Raw genomic sequence first — 21,606 nt, forward strand, 5'->3', positions numbered from 1 at the left:
CGATTGAATATAAAATTTATAATTACATAAACGGCTAGCTGTGAAGGTTAGCAGCGGGGCAAAAACTAAGGGGTGATTTGCGCGGGACAAATTATGCAATTTGTACTCTTATTTGAGGTTTTACCAGCAACTGTTTACCTGTAGTTTCAGTTTATGTCCATTTTCAGTGTTGAAAATGTGCCAAACAAAAAAATCGTTTGGCCTTTTTAAAATGTATGTTAACATTACATTTCAGAGCAGCTTACATATTCTGTCCAAAATTGAAGGATGCCCCAACAACCTACTTGCTACATCACAATGGACTATGATGGAAGGACATTGTGTAATAAAGTACAAAAAACAAAAATCAACAGCATTATAATAGACAACATTCGGCCTCCCTCACATTTATCATGAGTCCACAGAGTAACAATTACTGACTTAATAAAATCACTCCTCCGAATCCCGTCTCACTGAGAACTGTGAATAGATATGTTGCAGGTAAACACAAACCATAAATGAGTTCTCAGAAATTCATATCTGTTTTTGTACGCGAGTGAACGTGCTGTTGACGCGTAGTGAGTGCTCTGCTCAGTAGATGATCTTGGATATAAACTTGTGCGCACGCGCTTCCGCGGATTAATGTCAAGGCACAAAAGTGGCGCTACACCGTTTTGAGCTCTACTCCGGTAAGCGAATTTCACAGACGTTTTTCGTATTCTACTTTTACGCCTAATTGGCCAAAGTTTGGGGAACTTGTGCGGGGGGGTTAGCCGGATGCCCGGAGAGTTTCACAGTACTCACACTGGGGCGTGAAGACTCATTAAGGGATGAATAAACAGTTAATTTTAACAGATTTGGTCCTCTCCGTCTCTGCGTGCTGTAGCTACTGCCGCCTCTAGTCTTCAGTATTGTTCAGTTGGCTAATGGCGGACGGCAGGCAGTGCTGTTTTCCGCTGGGGGAGGAGGGAGGTGTGTGGTGGGGGGGTGGGGACAAAATTACTCTGGTTGTTATAGTAATGGGTTCATACCTAGTTACAGTTTAGGTAACTCACAGGATGCTCACGTAAAACACGATAAGAGAATTTCTCCGGGTCTTGTTTACCACCGCATGACACAAATGAAGCCAGTTCATGTGATATATGAGAGTAGGGCGCCCCTTGCGGTTGCCGAGTATATTTTGCCAGTGATTGCGCCAGGGTGGACTCCGCGTAGGGTAACTTTCCAATTAAAACCCCCATCGTCACAGGTATCGCAGAAATCGGGCTTTTTATTCGAAACCCGGGTCTGTTTCGCTGGCACCGGCATGTGTGCGCCTATAGAGCAGATAATCTGGACAAGAACAGGGGTTGTGGAAGGGGGGAAACACGTTTTCTTTTTCCTTTTTTTAGGTGTTGGGGACTGTGCTTGTCAGTGGCACACTGCATTAGCCCATCTTGATAAACATTTGCTTCTATTTTAATCTGTTATATGCGAGCAAGTTGCAATGATTTTTGTTGGTATTTTAACAATGGCGCAGTCTGTGTCTGCTCTCCTCCCCTCGATCTGCCGCTAATCCAATGGCTGTTTGCGGCAGGAAGGGGCAGGGGAGGGAGCGGAACGGAACACCCTGAACCACGTTTCTCCTGGACCCCAACTTGGAAGCCAGTCTAGCCTCTCCTTTTTCCCAGGTTATTTATGGAAGAGCTGCGCAGCTCAGGTAGTGCTGGTTCCGTTTATTCTCACTGATCAAAGTTTTGGATCTGCTTTTTATTGCCAAGTTTGTTAAATATAAATGCCGGGGAAGAGAAATGGAAGCTATTTCGGGGTCGAGTGATAGTCGCCGCTGTAGCCGGGGGCACGGGCCGGATTTTGTGCTGTGGTGGTCCTTCCAAGCGGTGTTGATAATCAAGGGCACGACCAGTGGGACTCCGGCGGCCCCCGAAGGCTTCGTACAGCCTGTCCTTCATTGGGTGTTTTCTAATAATTCACAGGAGGTCTCTACAGCTGTGTATAGCAGGGTTTAGTTTTGCATTCAGGTAAACGGAATGGACCATTTGATTTTGTGTTGTGTATTTTTTTTAGCCCATCAGCTGGCTTGGGGATGCTCTGATGGCTGCGCATTACGCATCACTTCTCAGTGACATAAGTCTTATATAATAATCCCAGGCGTTTAATTTGAATATTTTATTAATCGGCTGTTGTCTGCGCAAATACTGGCGCAAACAGCTATCACATCTCCACCTTGTGACCTGCTTGGGGGGAGAGACGGGGAAAAATGTCAACTTCTGTGGCTTCATGCGCAAACTGATGCAGTTGGAAAGGTAGACGAGCACCTCTGTGGGGTGGTGATGTGGCGCAGGCGTTGCTTTAAACTGCTAGTCTTGTTGAGGTGTGTGTGTGTTGCATGGAGGCAGGCTCGGCCACAGCGCCATCCCACCTCTCCGTTCACCTGGTGTTGACGTTGGGAGTCAAGGTTGCATGTCAGAGCTCATTAATGCTGGGTCCTCGTTTTCATCTCATCCACGTGAATGCAGGCTGTCTCGTAGCTCTGCATTGCAGTCTGAACTGAGTCTAGACCAGGCTATCCCCCCCCCCTATTGAGTTGCTTTGCACATAGATTTCTCTGTTGGTGGAATATCAGGCCAGAAAAGCATGAAGCATCTATCTGCAGCTCAGCTTTGCTTTGCTTTTGGGAGGTCTTGCAAATGGGGGAGTGGGTTCCTTTGGGTCTCCTGGCTAGTATTTGGACTCCAGTTAACACCATGGTTACGGACATGTTATTGCCTTAGCGCAGGTTGTGTTTATATACATTAGCTTGGGTTGTCGCTTCTAAAGGAAGAACCTAATTATAGTAAGTCAGTGACTTGGAATTCAATCCTTCTTTTGAACAGTCAAGCATATTGTATTGATCTTGAATGTCATTCTGTTTTGCCTTGTACTTCCTGTCACATGGTCACAGCAAGTAAGTGTTCCTTATTCGGCACTAGTGCTCTACAGTGGAGCAGCTCTTTATTAGCAGCAAACATATACACCTCTGATATAATGACTGCTGAGTTTGCAGCCGTGGCATTTAACAATGTGAACTCCTATATTTCTCTACCAAGCATACAGTTATCAGAGAGTCTTTGTACTTTGATAAAAAGTATAGGACAGATATGCAGCCCATTTTTGCATATTGAAATTTTTCTTCGTCTTCTCTCTGCTTGGAAAATACCTGCAATGAAGAAGTACAGTTTAAATAAGCATGAAATCGCTTTAGTCATTTGTAACGCAAAATAGCAGTCTGGCTGGAAAAAAACGGGTATTTGAAAGCATCAGAGCAGACTGAGAATTTGTAGCGGGAATGTTTTAACTTTTTTTATTATTCATTTTGTCACTTTTTAGTTATGAAGAAATTTGGCAAAAGAAAATGATTTTTTGTTTTTTGTTTTTTTGCTAGTAATCTGCTTAAAAATCTTGGGAAGACATGGGATGGGGTCAGTCTTTGTTAATTATCCTGCAGCCGATTTCCTGACTTAGTTGGAAACTTGACGTGAGCGCACTGCTTGACTCCACATCACGACCATGTGTCTCACGTGCTGGATATGGTGCTAAGAGAATTGAAAACGATAGTTAAATTAACTTTATTTGAAAATCAGGTCAAACATTTTTTTTAATTTCAGCACCAATATACTGTTGAGGCCCTTAATATTTGACCAAATTTAATAATTCAACTTTCATAGAGATGTGTTGTCAATGTAAAATGTGGTAGAGGCAGGATATTCTATGAGCATGCATGGCTCCCAGTAGCAATGGATGACTAGTCTTTCCTTACAATGTGACAGAAGCCCAACACATTTTCTCTGGCTCAAATGTAAGTGGAAAATTAAAGGAAACCCCGGCTATTAAGACATGTTTGCACTAAAATATGTACTGTGCTTTCAATAAAACATATGTGGTATTAAAATACACCAAATGTTTTCCTTTTAAGCACATTTTATATAAAACCGATTTACCAGTAGGTTGCCATTGTTATTTATTTCTCAATGCACTCTGGGTAGTGAGGTCATACGGTTGCACCGCATCCAGTTCACAGTTAGCAGCGCACTGGAAATGGCTTCTGTTCAGCCTTTCCAGTTTGAACCAGAGCAAACCGAGAGAGAGCATGAAAATAGTCAACCACCACTTAGTTTAGGTGAAGATGAAAACAATCCGTCAGACGAGGACGAGAGAGTGAGGGAAAACTACTGGTGTCTATGTGGCTACTGCTTGCCAATGGCAACGGCGACTGAGAGCGTTTGTTGTAAAGTACCAAAACCTTTTGAAGCCGTATGTCTTAATCCAGATGTTCTTTGGGCAGCACTTGTCAGCCTCCATGACCGGTATCCGGTCTTTAAGTGATAACATTGTGAATCCTGCTTGCGGGCCCAAAGTAGTCTGCATTTAATAAGACTGTGTTTTTAACATGTTTTAATGCCTTGTTGAGATTAAATCGAACAAGATACAATCTCCTAAAAACAGTCAGTGATCACTGCCGGCTTCTCACGGTTTTTATTACTGCTAATCATTTTAAAGCTCAGTTTTTAAACCCTTACGATGTAACTAGCCCAGCCCTTATATTGTGGATGGATTATCTCAGTGGTTCTCCTGACTGACGTTTGGTCCATTTACAGGATCTTGCCATTTACCCCTAACCATTGGGAACCCTCATATTAACTTTTATCGAGTGGAAAAAAGTCTTCCATTCGTTAGCGTTCGTCCTCCAGCTTTACTGTTTATGTTATGCTAACATAGCTTGTCGTGCTAGCGATCACGTAGCACATCATTATATACAAGCTAGCCCAACTTCAGTAACTCTACAAACGTCACTGCTGTTTACTTTCCTGTCATTATTTATGTTGGAAGTGATAGCAGAGCTGTACGTTTTAATTTGATAAAAAAATCTCTCAGTCAGAACATGGTAAATTATATTTAGATGGAAGCTAGCAAGCTAACTCCCTGCTAGCTTCTAACTCAGTTAAATGTCATAAATCCCATTTTCATGGATGCCACGTAATTGTTACACCTGGCAGAGCAGCCACACTGATCATTTTATTACAGATGAACAAATTTAGACAGTTTTTCAACTCTTAGTAATGCTGCAGTGATCCTTTGACTTTTGCAGCGGAGTTTGGGCTCAGATATGGCTAATAACGCCAGACCAAAAGACCGGATAGTGCTGGTCTACCAAGTCGTAACCAGGTCACTAATAGGCAAGTTAATTAATACGGTTGCTACACTTTAAAAACCAAAACAGGTTAGCTGAACGAAAGCACCTATACTACCGACAACCAATACACGTCATCGTCCCAGAATGCATTGTGTGCGAAAAAACATGGCTACTCCCATGGCTCCAAAATAGTTTTAAACACCAAAGATTTAATGAATAACAAAAATAATTTGTAACATATTTAGAGTAACTTGTCATAATAGTCGGGGTTCCCTTTAAACATAACCCCACAGATGGGTTTCATGTTTGATACTTTGAGTATCCTTTGCAGAGAGAAACCACCTGAATTCTGGAGCCATCACCAAACAAGAAGTTTCCTCCTCCTCTATCGTGGCCTTTGCTGCAGCTGTCTTCAGTTCCTGTTTGTTCGTAGAGCTTTCCACCTTTAGTTTTGTCTACAGCAAGTTGAAGTACAGCTTGCTTGGGTTGACATCAGGTGAATGAATTGGTTATTACAGAATATTCCACATCCATAACTCCAGCTTTCTTAGTATGTCTTGGGTCATTGGAGAGTGTTACTGTGAAGCACTATCCATCAACTTTACTGAATTTGGCTGAATCTGAGCAGCACTGTATCCCAGTAAACGTCATCTGGCTGCTTCTGTGTTCTGTCACATCTTCAGGGAAGACTGGTCACACATTGCTACTGAAAGCCGTGCATGCTCTTACATTACACTGCCTCCACCATTTTTCACTTCAGATTGTCATCTGTTCCGTGGCTTCTCACTACTTTTATCTGCCATCATTCTAGTACAGGTTGATCTTAATTTCATCGATGTGTTCTTGAGTCTGGTCACTGGTTTGGTGACCCTTGTGATATGTCCCTGATCAGAAATCACATTGTGTCTTCCAGCCAATGCTACCCTTGCATTTGTGCATCTATTAGTGGGCTTCTTATTGATAAGAAGCTTTTCTGGGCCTAAACTACAACCACCTTCAGTAGCTTCTGTTATTTTGGCCTTCCTCAAATAATTTTCATCTTCAGTATGTTAACAGCCGGCTGAGATGGGTAAAGGTCAGAGGACTAACTCATTTGAGAAAATTTTACATCTTTGTCTTATGCAGCTTTTGGATCCTTCTTGTATATTTTGTGTCATCGTACTTCTTTATCGTGATTCTTTGTCCAATCAGTTTTGGAGCATTTGATCAATTGTTTAACTCAATGACACGTCTGCTAATTGGGCCTCTTGAAGCAGCAGCCAATTTTTGGGGGAGGGGGGCTTCTGGTGTAGCCAGCTAATACCCAGTACCAGGGGTTCCTACGTTCACTACAAATGGATATCAGAAAGCTTCAAACACCCAGTAGTCCTCTTCCCTTTTCCTACTTTTTCTGCACATGAATTCAACCAAATGCAAATCTTATTACAGAGATTAGCATTTGGTTGAAACGGAGCAGGCTTATAGCATTGTACACTGTTACTTCTATCAGTAGTCACATCATCAGTAAGAACTGGTGACCCGGTTCCATTCGTGACATGCATGCCCAAACGCTATAATTGGAATTCTACAAATTTACACTGCTGAACAGCCTCTTGTGCAACGCCAGCTAACCAGATAGCAAGTAGGCCTGCAGTGATTTGTCGGCATAATTGCTGACTTTTATTGTCAACCCGTCGTATACTAATACCACGTAAATGCGTTTTTGTAACTGCAGTCAACTACAGGAACATATGGGGGCAGTAACGCCTCTATTGTCTGTCGAGACTGGAGTCAGAACTAATGGAGAAGAAGAACGTAGTGCGACCCACAAAACGGGAGGATGGAAGAAAATGGAAACTGATTTTATTAAAAAATGTGAAAGCATTTCAAAGAAAACAAAGTTGAATGCAGACTGTGGAAAGCAGAGCATTCCTTCCACGACAGCATTAATGCAACGCAAAAGCATTTAAAACGCCGGCACCCTAGAGCTGTGACGTCAGCTCTGGATGGGTCAGTTTTAGAGAGTTAAGTCAGGGCGCGCATTGATACCATGTTTATGATAATGTCTGAATAGTAATATTTATGTTTGTAAAGTAATTTTTATGTTAGCTTGCCTGTTGAAAACCTCTCAGGATGATACTTGCTAAGCAAACACCTTTTTAGTTTTGTTAACTAATGAGTCAAATGCAATATCAAACCATTAATCAGGAGTAGCTACACTGCCTCCTAGTTTTTATATATTTCTATATAAAATATAAAACCAAATTTGTGATTAGTAACTGTCTTTTCTCATTCTGTTTTGTTCTGTTTTACTAGTATTAAGCACAGGTGTATAGATGAGTTTGTCCTGTAAAGAGGCAAATGCACCTTTCAAATGGCTAAAGTCATGACAGAGTCATCTTTAGCATGGTTATCAGCAGCTGGGAACATCATCTCAAGGATAAGAGAAAGCCTTACTCCAGAGGATGTTCACTGCAATCATGAATTCATGAACTGAATCATCTGTAAACTTTGGAAACTTGTTATTTTGGAATGGAAAATAAAATATTTTTGATTTCATTTGAAGCTTTACTTCAACTTATGGACAGAAGCCTTTTTTAGTTTCCTATTTGAAATTTTCTTTATTTTAAGTACTACTAACACTTGTGTGACTTAATATTTCTTATTTATTTAATTTTTATTCTGATGGTTTGAGTATTATTAAACAGACATTTGATTATTTTCAAATTCATGTTTCCTGGGTCATTATTTTAATTTCCTATGGGATGAGACTACATGGTGATATTCACAGGTGGGCAGACTTGAGCAGATGTGGCACTGGAGCCTAGAATAGGAGGTTTGCCCACAGGAAGCAGAGAGGAGTTATTGAAGTAGTTATTGACTAATGGAGGAAAAATTGGCAGAGTAGTTACCTACCAAAATAATCTTTAGTTGCAGCCAACAACAGCCTTTTAATGGCTGGGATAAGCTCATCACTGCAATAGATATATGAACAAATAAAGCACCAGAAGCACTTTTGCCAACCAGAAGTCTGCAGTTTGGAAGTTGTTTAGTTTTGCTTTTGTCTGTCTCTTGGGCAGGACATAACTGCAGCCACAAACTTTGGAAGATATGTCCAAATGGAGTGCTTTACTTCACAGCTGTCCTGTGGGAACATTAAAGCCAAGGAGCTGGTATGTTGACTGAAAAACTGTGTGAAAAGTGACACAACCTGAAAACATAACATGTTAAAGTGTTAATGACTCCACCGCTGTGCCAAACACTTATTTAAAAGGTGTTTTTTCTTAACAAGGCCACAGAGTTTGAGTTTTGTTGTTTTATTTATCTAATTATATTTTTTCTTCCTAATGTTCTGTCCACTTCCGAACATACACACATGTTTTCTGCGGTGGCCTCTTAGGTCTCAGGTCTTCGCTTAAGTGTCTTACTGTTTGTAAGAATGAACCATGCCTTTTGTTGAATCTACACCTGTTGCTATCCAAGTTGAGAGCACCCGTGAATCGTTGTTAAAAACTAATTCAACATTTGCGGTATATTTATGACCTTTTGTCACCTTAAGCTGACATCAAATAACAAGGAAAAAAGCCACACATTGCAGTGAAAGAGTTTTCAGTGCCAATATTTAAAAATTGGATATTGGTGATTTATCAATACATCTGTACTGGTATTTATAACTGTGGATAAAACCACTCTTTAACCATGTCATGAGTGTTCATGTTGCATAGTTTGTCCATCAGAGAGGTATACAATGAAGCAAGTTTAACTCTCATAACAAATGTTTATGTTTCATGTGTCTGAAAGAAAACTCTTGACTGATAAATCAGATTTTAAAATCTGTATTGGTGTTGGTGTTAAAAGGCCTATATTGATCTGGATCCATTCAAACAGTTAAAGCGGTAATTATGAGCACGTTTTCTATACAAAGCTGTGAGATGTCACTGGTTTTTAGGTGCATGTTTGGAGGTCAGGGTGACCTTGACACACAGCTAAGCACCTTTGCTATTTCTGATACTGGGCTTAAAATCTGGAAAACCAGGGTAAATATATATGGGCCGAATCTGCTCATGCTGAAGTCTTGCTAAACCAGTTTGTTCATTAAGCTAACGAGGCAACAGCTAAAGTTCTCTTCATATGTACTGTAATAACCCAGTCATTTACCTGCATCCTTAAAGATGCTTGTGTACTGCTGCGAGTTTTATTTGATGCGCCCCACAATGCTGAGACCAAAATGGCCACCACAGTGATGTCTGGCTTCCTCTGTAGCTCTTTTACAACTCAGATCGTGTGTTCAGGTGCTTTCAGGCGCTTTCAGGCGCTTCCTCTTCTGGGCAACTGTTGGCGTAATTAGCAGAGCTACAAAGATCATTGTCACCATAGAAGTGTGTCTATGAGCGAGCATCTGTTAGTGTCGTGTGTGTGTGTGTGTGCTGCAGCTGTCAGCAGTGATGTGATATGTGGCTTACAGCCACCCTCACTGCTGTGTTACATGAAAAGGAGATTTTGACAGAGAGGGATCAACAGACTGCTGACTTCCCCAAAAGTGCCTTGAATATTATTTGATTCAGAATGTGGCACTCATTCAGATCACTCCATTTTCTGTCCTATTTCTTCTCTTTTGGATCGGGTAAGATGGTTAACAAATTAACTTGTTTGTATGTTTTTACACTACGTGCACGTACATCACTGCCGTTTAGTTTACGAGACACACACATGAACCGCACAACCATTTAAACGTTGTGTTGGTCAACTCAAGAGCACCCAGATGTAGTGCACAAAACAAGTCCCTGTGGTGGTGGTGGGCTTTACCATCACCACGGCAACCAAGGTGTAGCTTCGCTGGTTGCCAAGGACAACAAGAGAGTAGCTGTGTTGAGTGATACACAGGCGTAAGAAGCAGGGAGGGCGGAAGAGACGTTGATTTTGATTTGATTTATTGATTAGCATTCAAATTCAAATCTCAGTGAAAACAGTGAAAAAACAAACAAACAAACAGTGAAAACAGAACAAAAATCTACCATAAAGAAAGAAAGCATGAGACAAGGCTAATCAAAAGGTATTGGCTGAAGCATTTGCTTATTACGCCAACCCTTTTCACAAAATATCTTTTTGTATGCAGCTCCTGTACACAGGGCTTGAAGAAAATAATAAAACAAAGCAAAAACCAAACAAACAAACAAACAAACAAAAAAAAAACAAAGAAAAAAAAAACTTTCCACCTTAGATAAGTAACTACATCAAAGCAAAAGAATCAAGAGGTTGTTTTTTTTTTTTTCTTTCTCCTTTTTGCTCTTTTCATTCTTGATTTATATATTTTTCTAATACTCTATTTTTAAACATATTTTTAAACAAGGAAAATGAACTACACCTTTTTAAATCACTGTCATAACTATTCCACAGGTTAACTCCTCTAACAGAAACACATCTCTGCTTTATATTTGTCCTTATCTTGTTTTTTTTAAAGAAATCTGTTCCCCTTAAGTCATATTGACTCTCTCTGACTTTGAACAGCTTCTGAGTACTGGGGCAAAGCAAGTTATTTTGTGCTTTATACATTATCTGTGCCATTTTATATTCAACTAAATCATAAAATTTCAGGGTATTCAGATTAATAAACAAAATGTTAGTTGGTTCTATATAGTTTGATTGGTTTATAATTCTTATAGCTCTTTTTTGTAACTTGAAAATAGGAAGAGTGTTCGTTTTATATGCATTACCCCATATCTCCAGACAGTAAGTCATATATGGAAGCAACAGAGTACAATAAAGTGTGTATAATGTTTTTTTGTTCAGGACATGCTTTGTTTTATAGAGAATAGCAATGGTTTTTGACATTTTTGTTTTCACGTGGTTTATATGAGACTTCCAACTCAGCTTATCATCAATTATCACTCCAAGAAATTTATTTTCGTACACTCTTTCAATTTCAATTCCATTAACCCTTATTTTAGATACATTTTTCATTGGTCTAGTGCCAAAAATAATCAATTTTGTTTTCTTTATATTTAATGATAACTTATTTACATCAAACCAGTTTTTTAATATATTTAACTCCTTTTCCGCTGTAGTCAGAAGCTGTTCTAAGTTTTTACCTGAGCAGTACAGAGTGGTATCATCAGCAAACAATACACATTTTAACAGTTTGGAAACACTACATATATCATTTATATATAATATAAATAATTTAGGGCCCAGCACAGAGCCCTGAGGAACACCACAAGTTACCTTCAACTGCTTAGATTTTACATTATTGAATTCGACATATTGATATCTTTCATCCAGGTAACTTTTCATCCACTTGTATGCTATCCCTCTTATGCCATATCTCTCTAGTTTATTCATTAATATAGAATGATCAATTGTATCAAACGCCTTTTTTAAGTCTATAAAAACACCAACAGTATATTCCTTATTATCTATAGCATTAGATATCCCTTCAACAAGTTCCATCACTGCCATTGAAGTGGACCTTTTCACTCTAAAGCCATATTGGTTATCACTTAGGAGATTATGCTTCTCAATATATTTATCAAGTCTATTAACAAATAACTTTTCTAAAATTTTTGAGAACTGTGGGAGTAGTGATATTGGCCTATAATTGGTAAACTGACATCTCTCTCCGTTTTTATGGATTGGAATAACTTTTGCTATTTTCATTTGTGAGGGAAACACACCAGTTTGAAAGGACAGATTACAAATGTATGCGAAAGGTTGCACTATATATTCTATAATACTTTTAACTAATATCATGTCAATACCAAAACAGTCAGTGGACTTTTTATTTTTAAATGTCTTCACAATGTTAATTATTTCTCTATGAGTTACAGCACCAATAAACATGGAGGACACATTCTGAGTAATATGTTTATTTAGGTCGTTATTATTTCTTGACTCTGGAATTTCTTTTGCTAAATTAAAGCCAACATTTACAAAGAAATCATTAAATTCATTTGCAATGTCTTTAGTTTTATCAAGCACAATATCTTTATCTTTTTTAAAATAATCTGGATAATTCTTATTTTTTGAGCCCTTTTTGATTATACTGTTTAATATCCTCCATGTTTCTTGTGTGTTACTTCTACTTTGCTCCAATAATTTGTGGTAATATTCTTTCTTACTTGTTCTTATAATATTTACTAATCTATTTTTATATAACTTGTACTTTATTTCAGCATCTTTTGTCCTCTGTTTTATGAATCTCTTATATAGATTATTTTTCTTTTTACATGCATCTTCTATCCCCTTTGTGATCCATGGCTTATTTGATCTGTGATGCTTTCTAGTGATTTTCATTAAAGGACAATGTTTTTCATATAGTGAAATTACAGTTGATAAGAATGCATCATACGCACTATTTGAATCTTCATTTGCAAAAACCTCATTCCAATTGTGTTCCTTTAAGTCCACCTGGAGGGCAGCAATGGCTCTTGTTGTTCTATGTCGTATCATATCAAATGTTTGATTCTTTTGTTTAGTTTTAATCCCAAAATAATTTTGAAAAATTGCAAAAACAGGAAGATGATCGCTTATATCAGTTATAAGAAGTCCACCTACTATTTCATGGTCAATTTTATTTGTGAATATATTATCTATCAATGTAGCTGTATCAATTGTTATTCTACTTGGTTTTATAATTACAGGGAAAAGGGAGTTACTATACATTGTATCTATGAAATCTGTTGTTTTCTGATGTCCATTTGGGTTTAGCAAATCTATATTAAAATCACCACAAATTATTTGCACTTTTTTATCATTTAGGTTGCTAAACATAGCAGCAAGTTTTTCATTGAATATCTCAAGGCATGAACCTGGTGTCCTATAGATGCAACTTATAATTATATTGTTAGCTTTTTCAACATGAATTTCAATAGTGACACATTCCAATATGTTATCTATGGTGCTTGACATGCATTCAATCAGACTACATTTCAAAACTTTATCTACATATAAAGCAACACCGCCTCCTTTTTTATTCACCCTGTTCATTGTAAATAATTCGTATCCTTCCAGTCCCATTTCACTAACTTTCTCATTATCGAGCCATGTTTCTGATATTGCAATTATGTTAAACTTTTTTAACTTACTTAAGCATTCTGTAATTTTAGAAAAATTTTTATACAGGCTTCTACTATTGAAATGTATGACCGACAATGCATTTGCCATTTTAATATTCACATTGAATTGGTCATCTGTATAGTACTCACAAGTATTATTGGTGTTATTGTAGAAGTGGGTATCTGGGTCAATGTTACTTTCAGGGTCATTCATGTTGTGCTCTGCATAGTTAAACATTTTGAAGTTCGTTTTCTCAGCGTGTGTGGCAAAATAACCACCTTGACAGTCCTTTTCATAATCAAAGTCTTCCTCTTCAATATCTCCGAATGGAAACCTATAATCTGTGTCCAAACTTGTCATTTATGTGTTTTTGTTGTTGTTGTTTCCATTGTTTTTGAGCCGTAAGGCCAGAAACACTTTCCATACCCATTGTTCATTATCCAATCGTCACTTTTCCAATAGATTCCATAGCAGATTCCTGATTATTTATATTGCTCTAAGTCTTTGAGTTCTCTTATCATCACAACTTTCGCTTCTTCGGGATTGCCATTTAGTCTTATCATTACTTTGCAGTTCCTCGTCCATGTCGCTTGTATCTTATTTTGTTTTCTCAGGCTGCGTGCCTGTCTTGCAATTTCAGCAGTCTTTTTCGTTAAATGTTCATTTAAATACACACCAGTCCCTTTTAGCTTCTTACCCTGTTTCAGTAACTCAATCTTTGTTTTGCGACTCACAAACCGAAGAATGATTGCTGGCTTTGTTTTACTGTCTTTTCTGGGAAGCGTGTGGCATGCTGCAATATGATGGCTCTGAATACTTACATTCTTCGTTTGAAGGAATTTTATCACTTGCTGTTCAAGCGTTTGCAGCTCCTCTACCGGGGCATCTTCACCGTCTTTACCTCCGCCAGCTGTTACTCTGGCGTAGGTTCGGTGTTGCGTCTCCAGACCACTTATGACTAAATCATCCATTCTTGTGTATTGTTCAAGGTCCTCGATTCGCCGTTCCAAGTCGTCTATTTTCTTGTCCTTGTCCTTTATGAGGTTTTTTAGTTGTTTTATTTCATCCATTAGGTCATGTAGCATACCTTGTTGTTTAGCCACTTTGCTCAGTTCATCAGACATGAAATTAAGCGATTTCCTAATCTCCTCCAACTCCTCTTCAACTCCTGGGTTAGCTTTTTTAGGTGGCATTTTGAAAATGGTGAGATTAGTATTTCCTTGTGATGGCCCGTTGAAGTCACTGTTGATTTACTTGTTGGTGCCTTGCTAGAGGAGCCTGGGCCCAGTGGCTGCTGGAGGATCCTGGGCCTGGTGGAGCAGGAGGATCCTGGGCCTAGTGACTGCTGGAAGAGCCTGGGCCTGGTGGCTGCTGGAGGAGCCTGGGCCTGGTGGCTGCTGGAAGAGCCTGGGCCTGGTGGCTGCTGGAAGAGCCTGGGCCTGGTGGCTGCTGGAGGATCCTGGGCCTGGTGGCTGCTGGAAGAGCCTGGGCCTGGTGGCTGCTGGAGGATCCTGGGCCTGGTGGCTGCTGGAAGAGCCTGGGCCTGGTGGCTGCTGGAGGATCCTGGGCCTGGTGGCTGCTGGAAGAGCCTGGGCCTGGTGGCTGCTGCAGGATCCTGGGCCTGGTGGCTGCTGCAGGATCCTGGGCCTGGTGGCTGCTGGAAGAGCCTGGGCCTGGTGGCTGCTGGATGAGCCTGGGCCTGGTGGCTGCTGGAAGAGCCTGGAGGAGAACACCGTGAAAGGCAGCAGGTGAAAACGAGGAGTAGAGTTGCCTGTAGTTGGGTAAGGAGCTTAAGGGAACGGGAAGAGAGAAGAAGAGGATGAAAGGAAGAGGCGTGATGGTGAGGAGGAGGGGCCCCCGTTGCTGGGCAGGCACATATGCTCACCCATGGAGACGTCACCTCTGCCGTTGCATGTGTTGAACATTAGATTCCCGCTTTCTTGTGGTAAATGCAACCAGAGAGGTTTATCTGTAGAGAACAAAGCCCTTCACCGGCCTACATCCCTATCATTTAAATACTCTTCTGACAGTATTAGAATCATTAGGAAAAAATGTAGTAGATTAAGACCAAGAAAGACTGCTCTGTTTACATGCTTTGTTAAACTATGAACAGATTTTTAATGAATCTGAGTGGAGAGAAAAGTCATGGGAGTTATCATATTGTTAGACTGATCGATAAATTTGAACCTCTGTGTTTAGTACAGCTGAAGAGCTCTGAAATGAACTCCTTGACCTGTTCTTTCAGGAGCAATGTGAGTCATTGTTGAGGAAAACCCAGTTAACGGAAAGTCTTAACCAGGTCCATTATTGATTGAAATGTTTTTGTCATTAATTTTTGTGTTCTTGCAGTTATTTTATTCTATTTTATGTTTTCTTGGAGTAGCAGTTTTTCCATCTTGATGGCAAATGTGCTCACAGACATTCTTGACCTAAATGAAGTAACACAGCGGAAACATTCACATCACTGCCCCAGCATCAGCAAGGCATCCAATTTTGCTGTGGATGTAAGCAGAGCATCAAAGTTATGGCTGTATTTGTGAAATGAAGGCCTCACATCTGGAAGTGGTTGACATTTAGGCGGGCATTTCAAAGAGTGAGCTCACCTAAAATGCCCCACAGAAGGGAAAATCTGGTCGGACTTTTTTCTTTTTATTAGATGATGTGAATGGTGAAGTAGCCATTAAATATAACTGCCAAAAGCAAGCCAGTAAAGACAGGCAGGGTGGTGATTGTAACAATGACTATTACAGCTGTAGGGCATCAGTTGGCTGTGTGGGGGAAGCTTGCGTCTAGGGACACCTGAACTACCTGTAATGCTGTCAGACGTCATTAAACTAATTAGTAACGCCAACTTTGCATAGCTGTTTCCTAACTGGCTTTTTGTGTGCATTGTCAGGTGGTTGCCTTTGTGATGGACGGGGAGTCGGAACCAAACCCTGTCGTGGCAGAAGATGTAGGGGAGCGGGTGGAGCCCATGGATGCCACTCCCTCTCCCCAGCAAAACCCCACGCCTCCTTCCGAAGAGTCTAGTGAGGCAGTTTCCATGGTAACGGAAGATGGAGCCACAAAGGAGGGTGGCACAGAGGACAATGATGATGATGTGGTTCTTGTAGGGGAGGAAGCTCCCCAGCCTTCTGCCACAACCCTCTCCCAAGACACGCCCAGCACAGACTGCCCAGAGCTGGCAGCTGCTGTGGCAACTGTAGACACGTCCACAGCAGCAAAGACCCCCGGCTCTCCTGCATCTTCCAACGCATCTACAGCAGCAGCACCGCCGAAGCCTCCAACCACAACAACCGAGCCTATTGTCATTGACGACGAGGAGGACTCTGAACAGAGAGACACATCCTCGTCCACTCCGGTGCCTCCTGAAGGCACATCTGCATCCCACTCCCCAGGTGCACTCAGTAGCACTGAGCCAGATTCTGAGATCAGGATAGCCAGTGTCACTACATTAGGGTCTGCTAGCCAGAAAGGAGGCTCCACAGTAAATTCCCCTCCACATCCAGAGGATGCTCAGCCAGACATGAACCTGATGATAACCTCTGTGACATCACTGCAAGGAGGAGCAGCAGCTGTCGCAGCAGTAAGAACACCCACAACTTTTTTTTTTTTTTTTGTTGCTGTCGAAGTTTTCATTATGTTTTCATGTTTTGTTTTTTAAATATTTAGTATAATTCAGTTTTATTTATTTTTTTGCTTCCACCTAATTTTTAGTGCCGACTTTTTATGATGTCTACTAGTAAATGTTGGTGAAGGCAGGTGTTTGTTTTTTTTCCTTTTTGGCACAGCGGTTTTATTCTTGGCAAAGAAAATAATGATTTCTTTGTAATGACACCTGAGCGAGCTGCTATGCCAGTATCTACTTATCAGATGCATCAGCAGTTACTCTAGTTGATGTAGTTGGATTCAGTTTTGGTTTTGTGTATCGCAGTGAATATGACACCCGCGTGTGTTAAGTTTTCCCTCCTCATCACCTTGTTTCTAATATTTTGACACTAACATAACTAACTTGTGTTTTTAGGCAGGTGAGGGCCAGGTGGAAGAAAATGGCCTACAGATCCACAATACGTTCAGCCTGAATCCTGACACCCCATCTGGTCGACCAACTGCCTCCTTTAACCCTGGGCGGGGCTCAGGTCCCATGGGCCAACTGGTACAGAATGGGGACATGGGCACACACAATAGAGCAGGTAGGAACATAACATTTTTCTCATGTTAAAATGCTGAAATTGGCATAAAAGGAATGTGATGTTTGGATTTGGTTACGACATGGTGTGTGTGTGTGTGTGTGTGTGTGTGGGTGTGGGTGGTTTGGAGAAGTTGTTGTGTTTCAATACTTTGCCTTGAAATCGCTCTTTAGCTCTGTTCTTAATGACCAACTCATTTTGAATGGAGGGTTGCTCATACTAATTCAAATAAAAAAAGAAAATGGGTGCTGGATGTCTCGTTGACAATTAATATAATCACAATCCTAGAGTCAGTCAGGTGCAGATTAATATCTTTGGCCAGAAACTTTAGACAACTTTTGTGTTCAGGTGGATTTTATTCAGATTGGTGATGCTGTTTTCTGTTTCTGTAGTCATTTTAACTCCTAACTTAAGAGATCGTCGATCTCTTAACTAATGATGGAATTAAATAATACATAGGTGGGAGAAAAATGTCCTTATCTGTTTAGACGGGTCACAGGATAATGTCAGGTCAACAGCCACAACGAATCTTTCTAATTAAATGGTTCCATGAATGTCATGGTGTGGATTTTGTGTTTAAGTTTTGCAGACACCAGCACATGCGGCAGACAGTAGTCATACCCATACAACAGCTTGATAACCTGGATAACAGTGTCCATGTGAACACACTCACTGTGTTTTCATATGTAAACCTTATGTAAATTAGCATCAAACCTTTCTCAGTTGGAATTACCAGAAAGACAGTTAGATTGTTGGTCAGCCTGCATTTCTTTATGTATTGTCTAATATGATTTCCTCAAACTCAGATCCGTCTGACTGAAAGTTTAACACAGCTCGACTTCTGTAACAGCACAGTGTGTCATTCAGCAAAGCATTGATTTGACCAATCAAAAGCATGCTTTTGATGGAATCTTTGTTTAGGCTGTGATTGTAAGAATTGATTAAATTAGTTTTAAAATCCTTGACTAACAGCTCCCCCTCCACTCTTTTACTTTTTGAAAAATTTGGTGCTTAAACAAAATGTGCGATATTGCAGATCTACAGGAAGTTTGGTGTTTGCTCATCATACACTTTCTGGACTTGAGTTTATATGCCAGCCTTTTGGCAGTTCCTGTCAACCTCCATGTAGACTCTAGATGGTGCTGTTGTCAGGAGCTAGTCCTCTAAATATGACTTCTGGAGGTTTATTTCTTTATTTACTTAAAATTATTGTTGTCATTGTTTCATGTCTGTATAGCAGATCAATGTTTAGTGCAGACATAGCATTATATATATTTATATACAATTTTAAAAAACATTCCAGGTAACTTTCTTTCCATCTTTCCCTGCAGATTCTTGGATTTCTCAGTCAGCTTCAGTCCCCCGCAACCAAAAACAGACAGGGGTGGACTCTCCATCACCAGCCACTTCGCTGCCCAAACCTCCAGGCCAGTCTTCCTCAACTACTTCCTCCTCAGGCTCCCAGCCACAGCCCAGGACAGTCAAGGTGATCCACTGTGGTCATTCAAGTCCTGTGTAATTGCGTTAGTTATAGTGCAAACGATCTGGAAAATTTTACATTTCAGAATTTAAATCCAGGGTTGAAGCAGAGTGTTTACTTTTTGTGTCTACCCTTTTTATATTTTTAGTAAAAGTATGATTTAAGTATAAACATATTTAAGTATGTTAATCTAATCTGCTACCCACTTCCTACTACATGCTGTACATAATTTATGCAAACAGTGCACTGAAACTTTCTTTAGAAATTTTTAAGACCCTTTCCCTGTATTCATTACTTCCTGCAGCTCAATCATTACTATGTTTGCTCGTTCCAGGTGACCTGTGCAAACTGTAAAAAGCCTCTGAAAAAAGGCCAAACAGCCTACCAGCGTAAAGGCTCCACACACCTTTTCTGCTCCACCACCTGTCTGTCTGCCTTCTCACACAAACCTGCCCCCAAGAAGAGCTGCACCATGTGCAAAAAGTAAGTCTGACGTTGAAGGAGATATTTTATATTTAGGATTTACGATTATACAGTGCATTTGGAGTTCATTAAAAAAGAGTAAAGTTGCAACAACAGAGTTTATTGAAAGCGAAGGTTTAAAAAAAAAAAAAAATCTTATTTCCAGTTGTCATAAACATGAATGAGCACAGCTTTTATTATGCTATCTAATCCACATTCTCTGGAGATGTTTTCCTCACAAAGCCTCTGTGTTTGTTTTCCAGGGACATCACAAACATGAAGGGTACCATTGTGGCCCAGGTCGACTCCAGCGAGTCTTTCCAGGAGTTCTGCAGCACTGGCTGCTTAGGCGCATATGAGAACAAGCAAAATCCTCCCAAATCAAACCTCAAAACCAAATGCACCGTCTGCGGCAAGCACACGGAGGTCAGTCTGTCTAACTTTCTTAGCACTGGGTTCTGATGACAACAATGGAATAAATAATTCAGTGGCAATGAGTAAAACCAAAGTAACACTGGGGTTAAACACATGAATTTTACACTGACTCAGCAGTGTTAGGTACACCTGCACAGTGGAAAGGTTCAGGTCTGTGTGTGTGTTTTGTAGTATCCATGGTCTGTAAATTTCATCATCATTTACCTAAATAGATGATGGACTCTCAACTCCACAAGCAAGCTCCTGCAGCATGCAAAAGGGGAAAAAAAGCATCAGAAAACCAAACGCCTTTGACCGTAATGTGGTGCTAACACACACACGGAGCCTCAGGGCTCGGCTCTTGTTGTGCTGGGCTTCAACATCCCTTCATTATTTACATCCTTGGCTTGGGTGTTTGTTTTGAATAAATAAATATTTCATGCTTGAATCCTGTTGCACTTTATCAGCCCCCCCTCTTCCTCGACTCTTAATAAACATAGTCAGAAATGGTGGTATGACAATTTCGCTCTCCCTCGTTATCTGATTTATTATGTTTCTCCTAACCACACTTTCATTAAGTATTTTTCTCTTGCCTGGCTTCGCTGTTTGTGAGCTTAGCCTTTCACATCTTGCTTTCTTTTCTGCACCCCTCTCTTAGTCTCGTAACGATCACATCCAAAAAACAAACTTTTCGGTTAAAAATATTTTTAAAAATGTCTTTCTGGATTGTTTTTGAACGCTCTACCATCATTGTCTGTTCTTAGTTTAACAGTAGTCCACTAGATTTTATAGTCTGCATTCAGGATTTATCATATCTTTTTGTTGATTATTTCAACAACACAAGTTGGAGATCTTAGTTGTGTATTTTTTTTAAATTTTATTTATTTTATTTTTATTTTATTTTATTTATTTTTTTACTGTTGGATGTTTTCAGCAAAGCTAGAACTCCATTAGAATTAGTTGAAACAAAGTATGACCCACACCAACCAGGAGAAATGTCATTTAAAATGTGAACATCTCTTCTTGATCCTTCTGATGTTTTGCTGTCTGCAGATCCGGCATGAGGTTAGCTTTAAGACTGTGACCCATAAGATCTGCAGCGACGCATGTTTCAACGTTTACCGCAGGGCCAATGGTCTGATCATGAACTGCTGTGAGCAATGTGGTGACTACCTTCCCAGCCGGGCATCAGCCAATCACTCGCTTCTGGTCGACGGTCAGCAGAAACGCTTCTGCTGCCAGAACTGCATCAGGGAGTACAAGCAGGTGAGCCAGTGGGAAAGCTGTGATCCTTTTATTTTATTCAGTGGATTTTAGGACATCATGGTGCTGCTTTGATGGCCAGAACTTTGAGGAATTTTAATTTATCTGTGGTGAAACTCTTACTTGTACAACACACACATGCACACAGATAAACAGGAAGCTGTTCTCTTTTTGAGTTGATCCATTCTCTTCTTGGAGATTTTAAAAAATGGCACCAAGAGAAGTATAACTGTAAATGTAAAAATGGCAGAGAATACTTTGAGTCATTGCAGGCTGATTCAGTGTGCTGTATGTGTGCTACATTTCTAGGATGGTGCACGTAAAGTCACGGTGTTGGGTTTCAGAAGCGTTTTCAGTCATGACGTACATCTGTCGCAGATTCCATGTAAAAGTATAAATCCTGCATTACTCATCCACCTTTTTTAAAGAAGAAGTTGGTATTTAAGTAACACTGCTGTGCTGTCAGCAATACATATTCAAGTGAGGCACAAAATGAATGAAAGCTGGAGTGAGTCAGTCCTACAAATTTTGTACAGAAAGCAAAATGGCTGCTTGAATGATCAAATGTTTCACATATGGCTTGAAGGAGGAGTGCAGACAGAAGCAACGCTGGTGCT

The 21,606-nt window shown here is 40.2% G+C and overlaps 1 protein-coding gene across 3 annotated transcripts in view; it reads left to right on the forward strand.

Moving 5' to 3' along the window:
- Positions 1-588: 588 nt before the first annotated feature.
- The window catches only part of zmym2 (zinc finger, MYM-type 2), a 40,539-nt gene continuing 19,521 nt past the window's right edge, over positions 589-21,606 (forward strand). The window contains exons 1-7 of one of the 3 annotated variants that reach the window (XM_085435259.1): positions 589-668; positions 16,077-16,766; positions 17,205-17,373; positions 18,702-18,856; positions 19,185-19,333; positions 19,576-19,738; positions 20,780-20,992. In XM_085435259.1, coding sequence (XP_085291385.1) covers positions 16,092-16,766; positions 17,205-17,373; positions 18,702-18,856; positions 19,185-19,333; positions 19,576-19,738; positions 20,780-20,992 — 1,524 coding nt within the window. In that variant the 5' untranslated portion in view covers positions 589-668; positions 16,077-16,091. Of the gene's footprint in view, positions 669-1,342; positions 1,679-8,209; positions 8,302-16,076; positions 16,767-17,204; positions 17,374-18,701; positions 18,857-19,184; positions 19,334-19,575; positions 19,739-20,779; positions 20,993-21,606 lie in introns of those variants that run through there. The other 2 variants (XM_085435260.1, XM_085435258.1) reach the window with 2 other exon arrangements.

The sequence above is a fragment of the Copadichromis virginalis genome, linkage group LG16 (genome assembly GCF_057382275.1).
Source record: "Copadichromis virginalis isolate Kocher_CV1m ecotype Utaka linkage group LG16, C_Virginalis_male_GT1.1, whole genome shotgun sequence".
Lineage (NCBI taxonomy): Eukaryota > Metazoa > Chordata > Actinopteri > Cichliformes > Cichlidae > Copadichromis > Copadichromis virginalis.